The 18940-nt window shown below is 46.3% G+C and overlaps 1 protein-coding gene across 1 annotated transcript in view; it reads right to left on the bottom strand.

The window, feature by feature from the left end:
* Positions 1-10214, bottom strand: part of Prep (prolyl endopeptidase) — a 97696-nt gene extending 87482 nt beyond the window's left edge. The window contains exons 1-2 of the mRNA XM_021174398.3: positions 9963-10214; positions 5190-5264 (exon numbers count right to left, since the gene is read on the bottom strand). Coding sequence (XP_021030057.1) covers positions 5190-5264; positions 9963-10007 — 120 coding nt within the window. The 5' untranslated portion in view covers positions 10008-10214. The remainder of the gene's footprint in view (positions 1-5189; positions 5265-9962) is intronic.
* Between the last annotated feature and the right edge of the window lie 8726 nt (positions 10215-18940).

The raw sequence follows: 18940 nt of genomic DNA, 5'->3' as shown, positions 1-18940 counted from the left end.
GGGCAATAAAAGGTCTCTGTGGACTCCTACCAGCTCCCTGGAGAACAAATTCAAGTTTATAACTCCTGCAGTGACCCAAGATGCTTCCCAGATGATAAAAGCAAGGGACACAGTCTCCAAAGGCTTGAGAGGCCAGGCAGAGCCAAGCGGAAGAGGAGCCCTTGACCGGATATACAAGCAACCAGAGCCCCCCTGAACGTGGCATTAGATTTCTGGAGACACTGGTCTCTGATCTTGAAGACAGTGGTCTGCAGAAGCTCCTCAAACCCACGGAAAGTTTAAAACAAAACAAGTCAAAAATGCTTTTACTAGGCTGAACTTACCAGATACCACAGTATTAACAACTCGATACACTGGAGAGTCTTGGTGGTTGACTTTGACAGGCCTGTGGCTGGCTAGTTTGGTGCCACAGCTGCTGCTATGGTCAGACAGCCCTATACTCCATCATTAGCTGAGGGACAGCTACACCCACCTGCTGCTGCTGCCATGCGGGGCACAATGTTTCCCTCACCGTAAGGTTAAGTCGTCACCCTGAGCCAAGTTCTGCCTATACACTGAGGAAGGCGAGCTGGGGCAGTTGACAGATGAGAAAGGCAAGCCATCTAGGAATATGGAAGCTTTGCTTGTGGACCAGCATAGAAAGAGTGACTGGAAGCACAGACTGACTACTGGGACAGGACTTTCTCATTTCCAAATCACAGGGCAGGGCTGCAGACCTCTCAGGGAGTCTGAGGCATTTCATGCTGAAGACTGCCCTGGCTGCCTGCGGTCTCATTTACACCAATGAGGTTTCACTGTGCATAAAACCCGTCTACTGTAGCAGAGGCTCAGCAGGTCTTCTGCCAGGGCAGGGACACTCATAGACAAAAACAGGACAGGGTGGCAGAGCTCCCTCCCAAGGCCAGAGGACTCAGGACCTGGGGTAGGGGGTGCGGGGCAGCCGCAGAAGCCCACAAGCAGGGCAAGCCAAACAGTGAGGTGAAGCTGCTTTTCAGGAAACACATCTCAAAACTGAAGCCAGAGGAACGGAATGATGCGATCTCCAAGACAACGTGAGAAGCCTCGTTTTTTTAAAGTGTCTTCTACTTCCTGTCCTCGCTGACACCAACACAAACAAGCAGCACATCAGACGGCATGGAAGCCTCTACCCCAAGAAGCTGAGCTTGTTCAGCTGTAACAGTGACTGCTGCCATGGTCCTCAACTCCATTAGGTGCCTTCCTTCCCCTCTGGGCCCACAGGCCTCTCACCCCTGGAAGTAGCTGACTGAAGCCAGGCCCCAAAGCCTTTGACCTGCTAACACGACAGCCCCAGAGTGGGCACCTGTCTCCTCTCCAGGACCACCAGCTCTCAGACTAGGGGAGGCCCATGGTCAGCAGGCCAAGCGGGGCCTCACAGAAGCCCAGTGAGGTCTCCCTCCCGTGCTCAGCTGCAGACTATGCACTGAGCTGTGTGTGAGCTACAGTCTGCACTGTCTGCTATCAAACAGACACTTGGCATTGACAACATGAGAGCCTGAGTGTAGATCAGCAACACCCCACATAAAAGGCTAGGTGTGCCGCCATGCTTTGTAATCCCAAATCCCAGTGCTAATGAAGCAGAGACACAGGAGGATCCTTGGGGCTTGTTAGCCGAGCAATCTAAGCAACTCAGTAAATATTAGATTCAGCAGGACAGACAGACACAGACAGACACACACAGAGGACTCTGTGCCACTCACCCACCCACCCAAAGGAAGGAAGCATAGTCTACTTGGTTTCCCTTTAAATCTGAAAACAAAAATTTAACCCATTCATGTCCAAGTAAGACACAAGACCGTGTCGGTACCAAGCCCGTTTAGAAAGCAAACCTTTGGAAGGTAGGTATGAAGAGTTGAGACAGACAGCTGGGGTACAGCTACATCTGCTGTCTGAGCAGACTGTAGGGGTGGAAGCCGGCAGGCACAGGCACAGATACATTCCCACAGTCAGCTTCCTCAGAGCTCATACAATCCCAAAGCCTCTATTTTCTCTTAGCCTTTCGATTTTCTTGTTTGTTTTGAGGGAGGGTTCAAAACAGAGTTTCTCTGTATAGTACCTGCTGTCCTAAACTTGATTTATAAAACTAGGCTAACCTTGAACTCAGGACCCCACCTGCCTGCCTGCCCCTGCCTCCTGAGTATGGGGATTAAAAGATGTGCACCACTACTTCCCATCATCAACTCTCTCTCTGTTTTAATCTTGTTAATCAAAACTATTAACAGGTTCCACTCTTGGAAATACACCAGAAGGTGACCTTGGCAAGTTACTTAATTCACACTTCAAAGTTCTCTACTGTAAATTGCAGGAAAAAAACATCTATTTCAGAGTCCAAGAATCCAACCCAATACAGTGGGCAAAGCTCTCAGTAAAATGTCCGATGCACAGTAAGCGTACAATAAATCTAAACCATGAAAATAAAAAGGCATCATTAGCATCCATCAAGGGCCAACATCACTAATTAGCAAAGTTCCACCTGTTAACCAGAAGCTTGGCATCCACTAATAAGTGGTTTATTATCCACAGGACCAGTCATTAGGAACAGAGATACAGCAAAGCAGGCTATCAACAAACGACATGCAGCTGGTCAGGGTGAGATCGCTACTTTACTTGGACAACCAGCATCAGAGGCTGGAGAAACCCAGGATGGACCTGGTGCTTCAGGCAAAGAAACCATCATCACCTTCGCTCGGGGCCGTTTTCCAGAGGATGTGCCGGAAACTCTTAGGAGAAATGCTGAAGTCTGCTGTCACACTCATGCTCAACTGTGAGGGGTTTGTCTTTCTTGAGGGGAAGTGGAAAAAGAACGGAGGATTGCAGACAAGAGCTGCTGATGGAGGAGGGCAGATCCAAGACTAATGGGGAAGGAGGGAAGCTGACAGAACCAGGCTGAAGGAAAAGAGAGATTCCAGCATACAGGACAGGTGAAGCTGGCTCAGGCAAGCCCATTTGTGGGATGCGAGGAAGACGACAGCCAGCCAAGACCTCTGGTTAGAACAGTCTCCTCCAGCCGGGCGTGGTGGCCCACTCCTTTAATCCCAGCACTTGGGAGGCAGAGGCAGGCAGATTTCTGAGTTCGAGGTCAGCCTGGTCTACAAAGTGAGTTCCAGGACAGCCAGGGCTACACAGAGAAACCCTGTCTCGAAAAATCAAAAAAAAAAAAAAAAAAAAAGTCTCCTCCTTTGCCACGTCTCTAGTGGAGTCTACGCCAGTTCCTGCCTTGTTGAAGCAGAGAGATCCCACTTGCAGTAGCTGGGGCTTTCTAGCGAATGTAAGCAGATTTGGAAATCTGAATTCCATTCTCCAGGGAACACAGATTGATGTATGGAGCTGTGGGCCCATGAGACACTAATACAGGATATGGAGATCGTGCTGAAAAATGACCTGGACAGCATGCTCCTTGCCTTTTCTTCTTAATTACAAAAAAGTGTAAGGGGGGCGGGGGGTGGGGGGAGACGTGCTAAGGTTCTAAGACATTCACACTTGTGAAATGGTATTTCTTAACTGGCTTTAGGTTGTTGGGACAGACACGACAACAAAAAGCAGCTTGGGGAGGAAAAGGGTTGTATAAGTCATGACTGTGGGAACCCAGGGCAGGGGCTCAAGCCGGCAACCTGGAGGCAGAATTAAAGCTGAGACCAGGCAGGATGCTGCTTCCCGGCTCGCTCGCTCACTCAACTACCTTTCTTAAACAGTCCAGGTCCACATGCTTAAAGATGGTACCAACCCCCAGGGGCTGAGCCTTCCCACATCAACAGACAAGAAAAACAACCCCCAGACTTGCCCATGGGCCAATCTGATGGAGGCAACTCCCTAGTTGAGGTTCCCTCTTCTTAGGTAACTAGGGTATGTCAAGTCGACAAAGACTAACCAGGACAATGAGCATATTAGAAACAGTCCTTCGTGGTATGTGTGTGTGTGTTCATGTATATGCAGAAGGGTGTGTGCATGTATGCATATGAGTGCATGTGGAAGCCAGAAGTCTACTGATTCGGTTAAACTGGCTGATCAATAAACCCCAGGATCCTGCTGTCCCCACCTCACCAGCACAGGGGGTAGAGTTACACCTAGATTTTTCTGAGTATGGGTGATCTGAACTCAGGTCCTCAAGCTTGTGTGACAAACACTTTACTGATGAGCCGTTTCCCCAGCCCCAGTACATATGTTCTCATGTACAAAGTTGTGTGTGTGTGTGTGTGTTTGTGTGCACGTGAGAGAGAGAGAGAGACAGACAGACTGACTATACCTCAAAGAGGTGAGGAACTTAAGATAAATCAGGTGTGGTAGCAATGCCTTTCATCCTAAGTTTGAGGCCAGTCTAGTCTATAGGGCAAGTTCCAGGCCAGTCAAGGCTACGCAGAGAAACCCTGTCTCAAAAAAACAAACAAACAAACAAACAAACAAACAAAACCAAATACACGCGCATGCATAAACACACACACACACACACACACACACACACACACACACACACGGGGTGGGGTGGGAGAGACAGACAGTAGTCCTTCCCAAGGAAACCCAACCACTTAGCATATATATATATATATATATATATATATATATATATATATATATCTTATATATCTGACAAGTTCCATTGTACAGAGGACCAGCGCCCACAGCATTTGAGCAGAACTTCTCTAAGGAGACTTCAGCTGACCCACTGAACAAACCAAACTTTTATGTTCTTAGGAGTTTTCCCTCTGCCCTGACTTTTAACAAAACAGAACAATCTTCTTATATTTGCAATTTAGATTTTTTCTTTGTTGTGTTAAAACCAGCATTGGATTATCCCAACCAGTTAGGTTAGTGTATGAATAACAAGTAGGATTCCATTTCTTGCTCCATCCCTGGGTGGACTAAGGCGTCATCCCTCGCATCACTGGTCTCTAGTATAATCTGTTTTCTTTCATCCCTTCTAGGATTTCTACTCCAAGTACCCTGTTCGTCAGTGGCAGGACAAGCCACATTTTACTTACACTTACTCTGGGGACTAAATGCGTTTGCTCCTTTTTTTCCTCCCTAAACATCTGACAAAAAGTTGGGGTACCTACAGGTACACACTGTCCCAAGGCAGAAATACAGAGAAACACAGGAAGAAAAACCTGAGGCTACCAACATCTTGAGGTGAATGGGGTCACTAAGGTGGCTTATCCACTCCAAACCAGAATTACCTTTGTCTGCTCGCTGTCTGGGTCTTCAAGCCAAGAATACGGGTCACAAATTTTATGTCCATGATACTCCTGCACCTGCAAAAAGACAAAATGAGGTCTTAAGTAATTAGTACTCACGCTGAATTAAAAAAAATATATATATATATTGTATATATGTGACAGAGAAATGGGAGAGTCCAGACAAAGATACTAATTGGCTCACGGGCAACATCTCTGCCCAAATTCCCACATGAACCAAAGTTGGCAGGTTCTCAAAGGTGTCAAGCCACCCTGCATGAAAAGAATGCTTTAGCTTGGTGGCGAAGAAAGGTAAAAGGTCAGGGTGGGAAAAGGCTCTGATTGTACAGCACAGAACAAAGACAGGCTGCTGGGCTGAAGAAACTCAGAACTGACCTGCTGGGGTTTACACAGAAGGACACAATAGGGTGGGCACACAAGGACACGTCTGGAAGGGAGCTGCCACCACACATGTGCGCTGAGCTTGGGTGATGAAATCAACTCTCTACAGCATGGTAGAGGATCAGTTTTGCTTCGGAGTCAGAAGCTGGCCTACACACCATGGCACATGCTTAAACCACGGCCTCTTTTGTACTGCTGTCGAGATGGTCTTTTTCATTAGCAAGGCAGTGCAAATGCCATCCACTTAGACCACTCTGACCCTTGAAGAAAGGAAACTGTTAGCAGAAAGGACAAGGAGGGTAGAGCCTGGCGTGGGTGGAGCCTGCATGGGCGGACCCTCTGGAGTTCCCAACTAAGAGGCTTCTGAGAGCAGTACAAAGTCCAAGACCTGGTCTCAAAGACCAGGGAAGGGTTGGGAGAAGTAACAAACAGGCTTTCTCTTCCCCACCACTCTCTAAGACCATGCCCGAAGACACACTCTAAAAGTAAAAACCATTACACAGTCTCTCCACGAATAGGGTCAAGATTAATCTGGTTAACTAAACCCCATTATCAGCTTCTCCAGTCTAGTCTGTGAGCAATACCAGCACACTGGGTATGGCTGCTTATATTGGGCTGCAGGAAAGTTACCTCTATCACACACACGGATCTCTAACCTGTGTCCCTGCTTTATGCAGTAATAGCCGGAGGCTAGGGCTAGTCCCCAAGGAGGGCTAACTCCCCTGGGAAAGGCAGCCTCAGCGTCCCCTGCCTAGACCACCTGGCTGTCTGCATTCCTCCCTACCTGGAGCCACCTGAGAGACATAGAGGACACATAGAACAGGCTGAGTGAGCAGGAAAGGGCTTCATTATACAAAGGACAGACCTGAACAAGAGGCCTAAAAACAGACTAAACCAGCTCCTCAAGGGTCTTCATAAAAGCCAATTTTCCACCTTGATCACTCAATTTTGGTTGATCGCCATTCAATCAAAGCATTTTAAGATCTTCTCTTCTCCAACAAGTCTTTCTCATTTGACACCCTGAGTGGATATATAATAGGCTTATAATAAGGGCTTTCTCTTTGCTGTCAATACAGAAATCACAGTTCTGAAGGCCCTCTCAGGCGCTCTGGCCGGCACAGGATTGAGCAACATGGCTGCAGTCATCCACACTGAGAGGCAAGTCTGCAGCCAAGCCAGCCAGGAAGCCGGGAGTCCAGACCACTTTAAAAATGTCCTTAGGCAACCCCCAAGCTGAACTTCTCACAAGGACAAAAGTTAACTGGATTGACAGCTCCACAGCTAGGGGACAGTGTTGCTAGGATGAGTGTTTCTCGAATTTTCGCAACTGTGCTATACAAAAAACGGTGGATTTATATAATTAAAAAAAAAAAAAACTATTGATATTTCCATGTTACAGATTGCAAAACACAAATTCCGAGGTAAGTAAGAACGAAGGTCAGCGGATTTATTATGCACAGGCAGGAGACTGTGAGTTAACATCATGCCACAGATATCGTTCATATTAATTTATCCAACCCTTGCTGTGATATAATGAAAACTAAAGCCAGAAGGAGCTAAAGCAATCAAGATCAAGGAGGGGGTAGGTTAATAAGTAGGGTGCAGCACCACTGTAGCTGACCCCAACGTCACTCTTCTATGTCCTTAGGTATATAGGCTTGATCAAGTGTACCCCAGCAAGTACATGGCCAGGCTCAAACTCAGAGCCCATATTAGATGCCAGACTGACTCCAAAATGGTCCTTAATAGGATGCAAATAGCTCTGTCCTCCCAGATCTGGCAGTAATCTTAGTAATCTCGAAGACACTAACCAAGACAAAATTCGGATTCCCTAGGATGCTCCCACTGTCAATCCAGAGTCACAGCCCACAAGGTCCTCTTCCTAGCCCCCCCCCCCTTATTAGACACTACTTTAGTAGACTCTCATAGCTACACGCCTTGAATAGTTACATATAATTTGTCATGATTTAAGTCTTGGGAAACCACCCTTGCCCTCCCCAGAGGCTGTGAGAGGCCTGATAAGACATGTCTCTGCTTCTTGCTGTTCCTGCGCCTCTCGATGGAGCTCAGACTGGTGCACACCGCAGCAGCCAGGACCCCACAAGCCAGGAGCTCTGTCTCTTCCCAGCTGTCTTCCAGCTTGACCTTCTGTGGATGGCATGGTCATGAGGGTTTTCCTGCATCCCACAAGCCAATTCAATTTTATAGCTATTCTGACTTGCACAACCATGGCTTTATTTTCACCTCAAGAGTCGGGAACGTCCATTCTCCCTTAGCCAGACAACTCCAAGCTCAATTAGAAAATTACTTCCTCTTCCTGACAGAAATTAGCCCATCCTTTTCTGTGTTCTCCTCTCACTCAGCACCCCTTTATGAGGGCTTGAGTGCCCTGCAGGAGGCCTAAATTCCCTGACCCGTTAGATACATAACTATGACATGGAATAGGCGATGGCAGTACATGACATTTTCTGCTCATGAAGACACATGAGCTTCATGCTTAAACACCATATTCAGGGGACGCATATAAACATGGCTGAAAGATGGTCGCCGAGAGACAGAACTACAGAAATCTCCAGCATATACTACAGGGGGCCAACCATCCAAAAGCTACAATCAAGCCAATATGAAGTCAAGCCTACAATCTGGTAGAAGAACCCCTGCCGTAGGAAAATGCCACCAAGGTTGGTTATCAAGTCAACATCAGTACTCAGTAAAGCCAGAGGCTAGACCTGGCTGGTCCTCCTTCACCAAGACCACAGGCTTAGGGGTATCAGGAGACCTTCAGTGAAAAGGAACAGGGCATACTAAATTCTAAACACTCCTTTCACAGATGTGTGTGAACTTTTAGAAAACTTCATAAAATCCCTATTTAACCCTTTCAGGAGCTGTTAAATACTCATAAACTACAAGACTGGTGCAGATTGGAGTAAGGAAAAATTCAGCAAGAGCCAACACTACCTTCACTCAACTCCTGGGTCCAAAAAAGAAAAGAAAATCCTAAGACTATATTTATCAAAACCAAAAAAATGGTAGTTATACACACACACACACACAGGTATAATACATATTATTGGTAACATATATACATATACATATGCTAACCTGAAAACCGAAGAGACACTTAAGACTCAGAGTCGGAACAGTTTCACATCTTTGTACCTGGCCCACTGCAGAGCTCAGCCATCTAGATGACAAGTCAAGGCCTGTCAGCCCTAATAGTCCATGTATAAAAGGGGGCCTCACACATGAACTCACAACAGGTAAGACTTGCCCAATGTCACCCAGGTAGTGAGGGCCACCAACAACAGCATTCAGGTTGTCTGGGAGTTAACCCTTGAAGATGAATTCAATGAGCTAGCAGTTAAACAGACTGAGAACATGGTTCCCGGGTGGTCACCCATTAATGCAGCACAGATGCTTGGACGTTCACTTGAAAAGGAGATGGTCTTTAACACTTGAGACTTTACCTCCATGTGTGATGTGCTGAGTTCAGAGTACATTTTCTGTCATGAACCAGATCAAAGTAAACAGGAAAAAAATAATGGTATTATACAAAAATATTTTTACTTTGATTCTATTTTAAGTAACCCGAGAAACCAGGTTGTGACTACAGGAATCGGGGTCCTAATGTTTGGATTCAATCCACTTAAGTCCCAAACTACTTTTTACACACACACACACACACACACACACACACACACTTACTTCTGAATTTCACTACCTGGGTCTCAAGTTACCTGCAGTTCACCTGCAGCTTAGGTAAACAGTTAACTCCCAGCGGGGAAAACTTTCCTTGCAAAAGGCCTCCCCCTTCTTAACGTCTTAACTTCCTTTCTTAAGCGAACCTGACTGGCTCAGCACACTGTGGGCCCACTGCTCCTTCCCCAACACTGCCTCCTTACTTGCATCCCAGCAGCCAACGCCAGGCACCCGATTCAGGACAGCACAGCCTTAAAGCGCAATGAATGAGCCTCAACTCTAAGGACTTGCAAATTCCAAGTTCTCAAAGTTTGCTTTTGTTTTCAAATCTTACATCATTTTTCCCACGCACACACACCAGCATACACTTGGTGCTACCACCATATTTAAGCCAGACTGCTTCTCCTCTTAGAAGCACAGGGGTACGTTCTGGCTGCCCACTGGCCCCAGACACCCATGCCTGCCCGGGGGGTCTGTCCTTGGGGCCGAGCGGCGTTGACCACGGGCGTGGACACGTGGGCCGAGGCCGCCCGCTGGCTTCAAGCTGGGAGGAGCCCCGCGACCCGGGCGGCTCCGCAAACAAAGGCCGGGGAGCGGCGCGGGGCGAGCGGGGGCTGCGGGAACCGAGCTGCGGGAGGCGCGGGTCGGGGAGCACGGTGAGAGTGGGGTACTCACGGAGGTCTCGTCGCGGTACACGTCGGGGTACTGGAAGGACAGCATGGCCGGAGCCGGGCGCGGGCTGAAGGGGGGAAGTGCGGGCGAGGCTGGGCGCGGACTGCGGCGGAGGGCGGCGTGCGAGCGGGCGAGCGGACAGCTGGCGGGCCGGCGTGCACGGGCGGACTCACGGTGGGGCAGTGCGCCAAGCAGGAAGACGCTGTCTGCAAGGCCGGGAGCCCCTCCCCGGCGGGCGGGCCCAAGCGGCGACAAGAGGAAGCGGAGTCGCCGTGCGGGCGCCAGAACGGGCGCACAGCTCCCTCTGCAGGAGCGCCAGCCGCGCCCGGGCGCACGGAGGAGGACGCTGGCGACGCCGCGCCACGCCACTCGGCGACCGGCCTCCCGCAGCCCCGCGCTACCCCGCCTTCCCTCCTTCGCGCCCAGGAAGGAAAACTTTGCCTCTTCCCTGACCTAGGCCGGCTTTCCCCAACCCGCCCGCCGGTCCGCCCGCCTGCCAGCTAGCCGCTCTGTATATGGAAGAAGAAATGCTTCAAGGTGATCGTGAAGGAAGTACACCTTCCTCTCTTAACCCTTGATGGACACGGACTGCTCGGCCTCCAGGCTGAGGAGAATCTTTGGAGGTGTTGCCAAGAGAATGGATGATCCCTTGTTGGAGATTTACTGACTGATGGGGAGCGAGGTGAGAGAACTTCTGGTAACCTAGGGTCCTTGTCTTACCCTATGGCTCCTCCCTTCTGCTTCGGGTTTTGTATTTTGAGCAACACTGTTCCTGGGTTGGAAAGAGACAAGATACCTGCCTGATCTCAAACCCATGGAGATTGACTGACTACACTTCTCTATCCATGGGCCTCCTTTGTGGACCACCCAGAAGAGGCATTGTAGCCCCAATTCTCAACGTATATAATGTGTCCTTGCCTTCCTACTTGCCGTGGGAAAGATAGGGCCATCAGTAAAAGTCTGTGTTGTAGAATTCTCGCTGTTGGTTTCTAACTATCAAGGCTCATGTTTCAGGCTAGCACTACTGAACCCAGTCGCCAGGGGCTGCCAGGAGGTCTAGCTCCTGCCATCTCTGAGTGCGTCATAAAGATAATCCCAAGGACACTTGACTCAAAATCCCCAGATAAGCTTTGATGCCTCCTTAAATGTTGATTTGAAAACTGTTATTGTCCCAGTTTTACAGTTGAGATAAACTGGAACTTTGTTTTGCTCAGTTTCACAAATTTCTCAGGGGTGGAGAGGAAAAGATAGCCAGGATTCAGTCTCTGAAGGCTAACATTTCATTTCTACCTGTCCGACGTCTTCCCCCCTCAGAAGGCACATAGAGATGTAGTTTGTTTGTAGTTTACAAGGGCATCCTTTTTAGCAAGAGAAACTTGAGTTTGACGACTTATGCTAGAAAGACTGACAAGTGTAGCAGCAGCTTATTATTATTATTATTATCATTATCATTGTCCCTATTGCTGTGATTAAAAAAAAAAAACTTTGACTAAGAAAACAAACACAGGGAGGAAAGGATTTGTTTTTGCTTACAGGTCAACATAACTCATTTGTTCTACAGCCCAAGTCTACCTGCTCATGGATGGTACTTCCTAGAGGGCTAGGCCCTTCCTATATCAAATAGCAATCAAGAAAATGCCCCCGCAGACATGCCCAAGGCAGATCTGCTAGAGGCAACTCTTCCATTATTCCTCCCCCCACCCCCACCCCCGTGGGTGTGTGGAGCTGACAAGCCATGACAATACTCAGGGAGGAATGGAGCCTCTGATTCCATTCACTTTCTCTCCTTAGGGTCAACCATGTGTCCAGCTCCTTGGACCTCGACAGCTGAAAACCTGTACTCCCTGATTCTATACCCTTCATGTTTTCCAGGTTCTAGATCTGTGCTGTCCCTTTAATCCTGTAACAAACTCTATTTAACAGATACAGAAAATCTCAGCTACCTTAAAGTGCCTAAGTCACCCAACACTAAGACAGAACCAAGGTTCCCTTACTTCAGTTGGTCCTAAAGTCCACCACCCTGTTATCAATGAAGCATTTGAACTGTTTTTAGAAATGGAAGTGTTATCTCCAGAATAAAGACCAGAGTGTCTCTGTTACTGAGCGGGTGGGTAGGGGCATGGGAAGCACCTCCAAGACAGCCTTCAGCAGCATCTTTTTTATAGCACTGATTGAACTTTGTACCTAAGAGGCAGGCTAGTGATTTGCTGCTCAGCACCACCTCAAGTTGCTTATTAAAGTATTCCTCCCACCCACACATTGTTGAGCGATATTTTTTTTGCATTGTGCATTCAAATGCTGATTTCTATACCCAGAGATTTTGTTACGGCCGGGGACTTTTGTACCTGTCATTATTGTGAAGCCTCTCCTGACTCAGTGTTTGGTAAAACATTGTCCTCCACCATCTTCTGATTGGACGCAGATAGCTGGGCAGGAGAGGAAAAGGTGGGACTTCCAAGAGGGGGGGGGGTGTCTCAGGTGGGACCCAGGGAGATGCCATTGAAACAATGAAAGAGATGCCAAACACGATGGCAGGTAATGGGCCACATGGCTGGGGAATAGGCCAGAGTTGTAACCTGACTTAGTCAAGGTAGAATAGCTCAGAATCTGTCCAGCTTAGTGCCTGAAGGTCTAAAGGTATCTGTGTCTTTCAAAGCAAGGTCAGACACAGAAAAGCCCATACTTTAACACGTTTTACCCCATGAGGGATGATTGAGGGTGGGGAGGGTACTAAAATCCATCCCACCACTTACAACACTCCAACAAGCCTTGCAACAAATTCACATGTGTTCTTTGTATATCTGAAGACATCAGCTCAGGACCTTGGGGAAATTCCACCCCTCCCCTCCTGGAAAAGAGGTCAGGAAGCACTTAGGGAGGGGCTCCTTACATTGCTCAGAAAGACCACAGTTGGCCACCTGCAGATAAGGGAAGCATTTGCTACCTCATTCCCTAAGGAGCAATCAGTTTAAAAGTCACACTGTTCTGCCCATCATATAGTGCCTAGTTGCTGATGCTCTATTCTGCCCCTGGAAACTGTAAAACTCACTGAACAGGCTGACCGGGATCACCGCCTCTTCTTCAGGTGTGGGACTACACCAGGGCATTAGAACAATAAATTCGTCCTGCTTTTGCTTCGATTCCAGGCTCCACATGTTTCACTCAGAGGGACCCTGGTACCTAAGGCTTGGCAGAGTCGTACATATCTTATTCTGCAAGTTATTGGGAAATGGTTCAAGAAAGAGAAAAATCCTCTTTTTACCACCAATGGGCTCCCTCACTCCCTTTGGGTCTGTATTTTCATTTAAAAAGTCTAAAATAACTTTGGGGTCCAGTGGTTTTATAAAATTAAGGACGCTATTCTAGGGCTGGATAGATGGATAGTGGTTAAGCATTGGCTGTTCTTCCAGAGACGATGAGTTCAGTTCCCAGCAACCACATGGTGGGTCACAACCACCTGTAATGGGATCCCATGCTCTCTTCTGGTGTGTCTGAAGACAGCCACAGTGTACTCATATACATAGAATAAATAATTCTTAAAAAAAAAAGCCATATTCTAAGTGAGAGCTCTATGGGAACTTGCAGAATGTAGGAACCTCATCACTGACTCAGAATAAGTGAATTTCCCTGGAACGCTGCCCATACATCATGGAGTGAGGGAGGTGATCATCTATCCAGTGGAGAGTTCATAGTTTTCTCTGATTTTAGACCTTTCATAGATACTTAAGATGCCAAGTGGAGGCTTGTAGTCCCTAGTCTGACCATTCAACAAACTAGGAACTTGTGACCCAGCCTCAGTTGTCTTTGCGGGATATGAACACTGTGTGGATCTCTAGGTTCTCACCTCGTTCTATCTCTGGCACAAGGTTGAATGCAATCCAGATATAGCAAATATGGGCAGAGGAAGCAGATCCTGACAGATCCTGGAGCTTTACGGTATTTCTAATGATGCCCCAAAAGTGTTTGCACATTAGAAGAGTCTGTTCCTTAGTGTTGTTAGGAAGGAACATGGTTCCACACGTTAAATGAACTTGGTTTTGTTAGGCTGGAACCTCTGCTCCCCTCTGCACACGATGGGAGTATTACCTGCCCAACTCTGCCCCTCTGAGAACCCACACACACACACTCTCCCTGCACAGGGGCACAGGTTTTGACCATATATGGGGATAATACCAGCTTCTAGCAGACACATCATCACTCCTCACCTAAGCTCTATAAAACGTCTTACTTTAGCCCATATATGCAACTCCACTGACTCCTCCTGAGATCATCAAATCCACCTGGAGCTGCCTCCTAATAAACCTGCCTTTATCTACCTTTAATCTGGTCTAATGTGGCCTAAATCTGCAGGACTGAGGGAGAGAGAGCCATTCCAGTTTATCTATAGAGAACAATGATATCTATTCATCTGCTATTTAAAATTAAGATCTGGGAGCCGGAGAGCTGGCTCAGCGGTTAAGAGCACTGACTGCTCTTCCAAAGGTCCTGAGTTCAAATCCCAGCAACCACATGGTGGCTCACAACCATCCGTAATGAGATCTGACTCCCTCTTCTGGTGTGTCTGAAGACAGCTACAGTGTACTTACATATAATAATAAATAAATCTCTTTTAAAAAATAAATAAAATAAAATTAAGATCTGAGAACTTACAACAAATAAGAGAAAAGTATCATTTCAAAATTACTGACTACAAAATTAGAAATTCAGGAGAATAGGAAGGAACAGCAGAAGAAAGAAAATAAGAAAGCTGTAAGAAACCATCACTAGTTCCCTAATGCCAGGAAAGGCCAACAGAAGCACACATGCATACTGCATAAGAAACCATGCAGAAAGTCAAAGGTAGGTGTACTTTACCAAACGGTTCCCCGTATTCACTCAAGAGAGATTGTCCTGCAACCGACTGCATCAGAGTTGTCTATTCGAACTCTGTGACAAAGGGCCATCATTGAAGGAAAGCCTCCACACATGTTTGTAGAAAAACCTAACTTAGAGGCCTTCTGAGATTAAGTCAACCATAATGTAACTCAACCAACAGACAAGCAAGGGATCTCTACTGCCTGTAGGCTTGTAATCATTCAGCAATGTTTTCACTCTTCTAGCCTCTATTGCAAGGAGCTTCAAGCCTGGGAGTTACCTTTCCTAAGTTCCCCTGTTAGCTTGTTTCTTGTCAGATTCTATCAAAAGAAGAAAGTAGATTGGAGGGGAGGAAAGGGAGACACTTTTTTCTTGCAGCTGAGGTCTGCTGAGGACAGAAACCTGCAAATCACTGTACTCTGGTTCACAACAGTCCAGGTGGGTCAATCAGGTGGGGAGTGGGGGACAGGGGTGATGTCCTAGAAGCATCTGCAGCTGACTGAGCAATTTCAAAGGGATGGAAGGGATGGAAGATTGCCAGGCTCTTGCAGAGTCTGAGAATGCAGGCAGCAGCAGTAACGAATGTAATTCTATTCAGTTCTGTTTGAAACATCTAGCATAGTTCCAATTTGTCTTCCTTGACACCCTTTACTATAAATATAAGAAATAAGAAATGACAAAAAGCATATTTAGGGTGTCTGAGGAACTTACATATTAGAAAAATAAAACATAGAACATGAATAGCAAGATAATAAATGTTTCAAGGGAGAAAAAGACTAACGAACAAACAAAAAAACAAAACCAGTACGCTGCAAGGAAGTAAAAAAATGACCAGCTGGATTGGGAAACAAAAATCAAAGTTTTAGAAATCACGAACGCCTTTAATCCCAGCACTCGGGAGGCAGAGGCAGGCGGATTTCTGAGTTCGAGGCCAGCCTGGTCTACAAAGTGAGTTCCAGGACAGCCAGGGCTATACAGAGAAACCCTGTCTCGAAAAATAAAAACAAAAACAAAAACAAAAAAGAAATCAAAAACAAATTGTTAAAGTAAAAAGTTACGGATGGGTTTAATATGTACCTAGAAGTTAAAAAGAGTTTATAAACTGGGAGCAAACTCTATACAACACAGACAAGGAAGCAAGGGGTAGAAAGAAAAGGAGCCATGAAGTATGAGAGTAAAGACAACTATTAAATATCTCTGCAGTTTAAGGGAACACATGGCCTTTAAGGAGATGTGAAATGGCAGGGCAGGTGCTGAGAAAAATATTTGTTACACAGAAGAATTCCTCTTCAGCTGAAGTATGGATCAGAAACCCAACAGGAAAACAGATAAGTTACAAACATGCAATTGTGTAAATGGAAACAGTTAGCAAACACTCAGAGATGAACAACTATATTAAGAGCTTGGAGATTTAGGCACGGTGGTGCAAGCCTTTAATTCAAGCACTTAGGGAGCAGAGGCAAACCAGTCTGGTCTAAGCATTGAGTTCTGTGCCAGCCAGGGCTACCTGGGGACTTTGGGGGCAGGCAGGAGTTTGGGGAGGTAGGGGTAGGAGAGAACTGGGAAATCAGAGATCACTGTCACAATGAAGTTTATGTTCTACCTATTTGGGCGTTAATCCTCAGATTCATAGAGAAGACCCAATTCTGCCATTGTGAGCCAGATTTTTGAAGCAAGTTTCATTAAGTTAAATACTGGCCAGGTAAATGGACTCTGGACAGGTCTGCTCCCTGGAATTCTCAGCTGAGTGGCTCAGAGACACATGTTGAGGGTTTTGTTTTTTGTTTTGTTGTTTGTTTGTTCAATGAACATAGCCATTTGGCTGCCGTATTTTCATCTGTGGCTTTGTTATTTTCTTACAACTACAACTCCTAGCTTTCCAGGAAGTTACCTGGTCCTTGAGCTGGTGGGGCTTACAGGTAAATTTCGGGTCTTACAAAGGACATAGGAAACATGTACCAAATTTTGAAGATGCAAATCTTACATGGAGCTGATGGGAACTCAAATTGCTACAACCACATAAGATAAATGGAAAGTAACATTAAGTGGTACAATCATGAGAACCAAATATACCATCATAGTCAAAGTTTAAATTTCTCAGTGGTTTGGTTTGGTTTGGTTTTTCGAGGCAGAGTTTCTCTGGGTTGTACCTTTACTTTTTTCAAAAGCCTACTTTTAATGGTTCTTAAATGCTTTAACCTCTCGTTTAGCCCACCACCCACTAGAGATAATGGGAAAGAAAGGATATGGGGTAGGGGTTGGGGGAAGGGGTGAGAAGTGAACCTGTTTAGAAAGGTTCTTTGGAGCAACTCCTGTCTGTATTGTCTGGAAATTGGCAGTTCAGCTCACAGGTCAGCAGCAGCAGCTCGATCCACTCGCAAACACTTCACAGATACACCAGCGGTCCAGTTCAGTAGAGTCGGAAGCCCCAGCCTTGGCTCGAGTCAACAGGAGGGACGCCAGGAGAAGTTCTCAGCTGTCCTCTCAGGGAATCAACGATCAGCAAAGATGAGACCCACAAGCATAGTACAGCTAGCTGTGCCAGCAAGCCAAGCTCTGTGTCTGGCACCATCAAGTCCTATTTATACCTCCAAACATCAGGTGTCCTCCACAGGCCTTACCTCAGCAGGTGTCTTCCCTCAGCAAGTGAGTCTGTCTCAGCTGACATCACTTTGCCAATCAGCCCAAGTCCGAGGAAGTGGAAAGAAACTGCAGCAGCATACCGCCAGAAGATTTTTTGGTGTGGTTCTTTCTATGGAGTCCTGACAAATGCAGCTCAATGGAAGGCAGACCAATACAAGCGTATTGTTAGCAAAGAATCCCTCATCATTGCTTTAGCAGAACTTCCTTTCACCTGTGTCTGCTTCAGCTAAACATCACTTCACGTGTTTGCCCCAGCAAAACACCATCCAACCAACTTTCCAAAGAACCCTTAGGTTTCCACTTCACTGGATAGCCCAGGCAGACTTGGAATTTCCTCTGTAGACCTGGCTGGCTTTGAACTCACAGATTCACTTGGCCTCTTGAGTACTGGGATTAAAGACATGTGCTATCACACCTGGCAAATTTCTCATTGTTAAAGAGCAAACAGAGAAGTCAGTCAGTTACAAAAAGAAAGGAAGGAAGAAGAGAAGAAAGAAAACAAGAAGAAAGAATATATGCATACACCCTAGATTAAGGGGCTCAGTAGTTAAGAGCACTGGTCTGTAACCACAATTCCAAGGGATCTGCCCCTTCAGACATGCATGTGGTTAATACACGCACTCACACATATATAGACAAAGCACTCATACATGGTATATCAAATTATGAAAAAAGAAATATGAAAAGTTTAGAAAAAATGATTGATGTCCTATTTACACCTAACAGCTACCAATTGTTTTGAAAAGCAAATAGAATATTATACAAACACCCCTAACATAAACACTTATCAAAGAGACAATGTTTAAGAGTGAATGATGTTGTTTTGAAGCTAAAAATCTCAAAAATGCTTCAAAAACTTAAAGTAACATAATGTTTATTTGGTTCCAGTATGTAATTAAACAGTTTTCTATTATTTGGTGTGTGCATGCTTGGAAGTATGTGTGTGTGTGTGTGTGTGTGCGCGCGCATGTGTGCACCTGCAGATGTCATAGGACAACATGCTAGAATGCCACACCCACTCCAGTGAAGTCTGCATGCTAAGTCCAAAACCTTGGCTACAGTCCTGAGGCAAAAAGTTTCACAGAAACTGGTCTCCTGGAGCCTTGCCATCCCATAGCACGAATGCTCTATATATGTCCTTGCGATAGTTGCTGAAGGGTTAAAAGTGCTTTCCTTCAGTATTGTTTTATTATAGGTGCTCCCAAGGAATGATTTGACAAATAGCTACGTTAGATTAAACATTGCTTCTTGGCCTTCACCTTTGTCCTAGTCATGCCTTGAGCCGACCCTGGGCTTGGAATTTCATAAGAATGTTACTCATTCAGACAAAATGCCTCCAGTGTTGATAGTTAGAAATCAGGCATTGCAGTTTGCTGGATAGGAGCTAGAAAACTCAAGGCTACTTCAAAATAGTAAACTTACAATTCTCATTACAGATATGAATGGCAGCCTACATTACATAATAGTAGAAAGAATGTGGGTTG

The sequence above is a fragment of the Mus caroli genome, unplaced genomic scaffold (assembly GCF_978045245.1).
Source record: "Mus caroli unplaced genomic scaffold, Mus_caroli_1 scaffold_9, whole genome shotgun sequence".
NCBI lineage: Eukaryota > Metazoa > Chordata > Mammalia > Rodentia > Muridae > Mus > Mus caroli.
The sequence above is the reverse complement of the archived record's forward strand: the minus strand, read 5'-3'. Positions and strand labels throughout refer to the sequence as shown.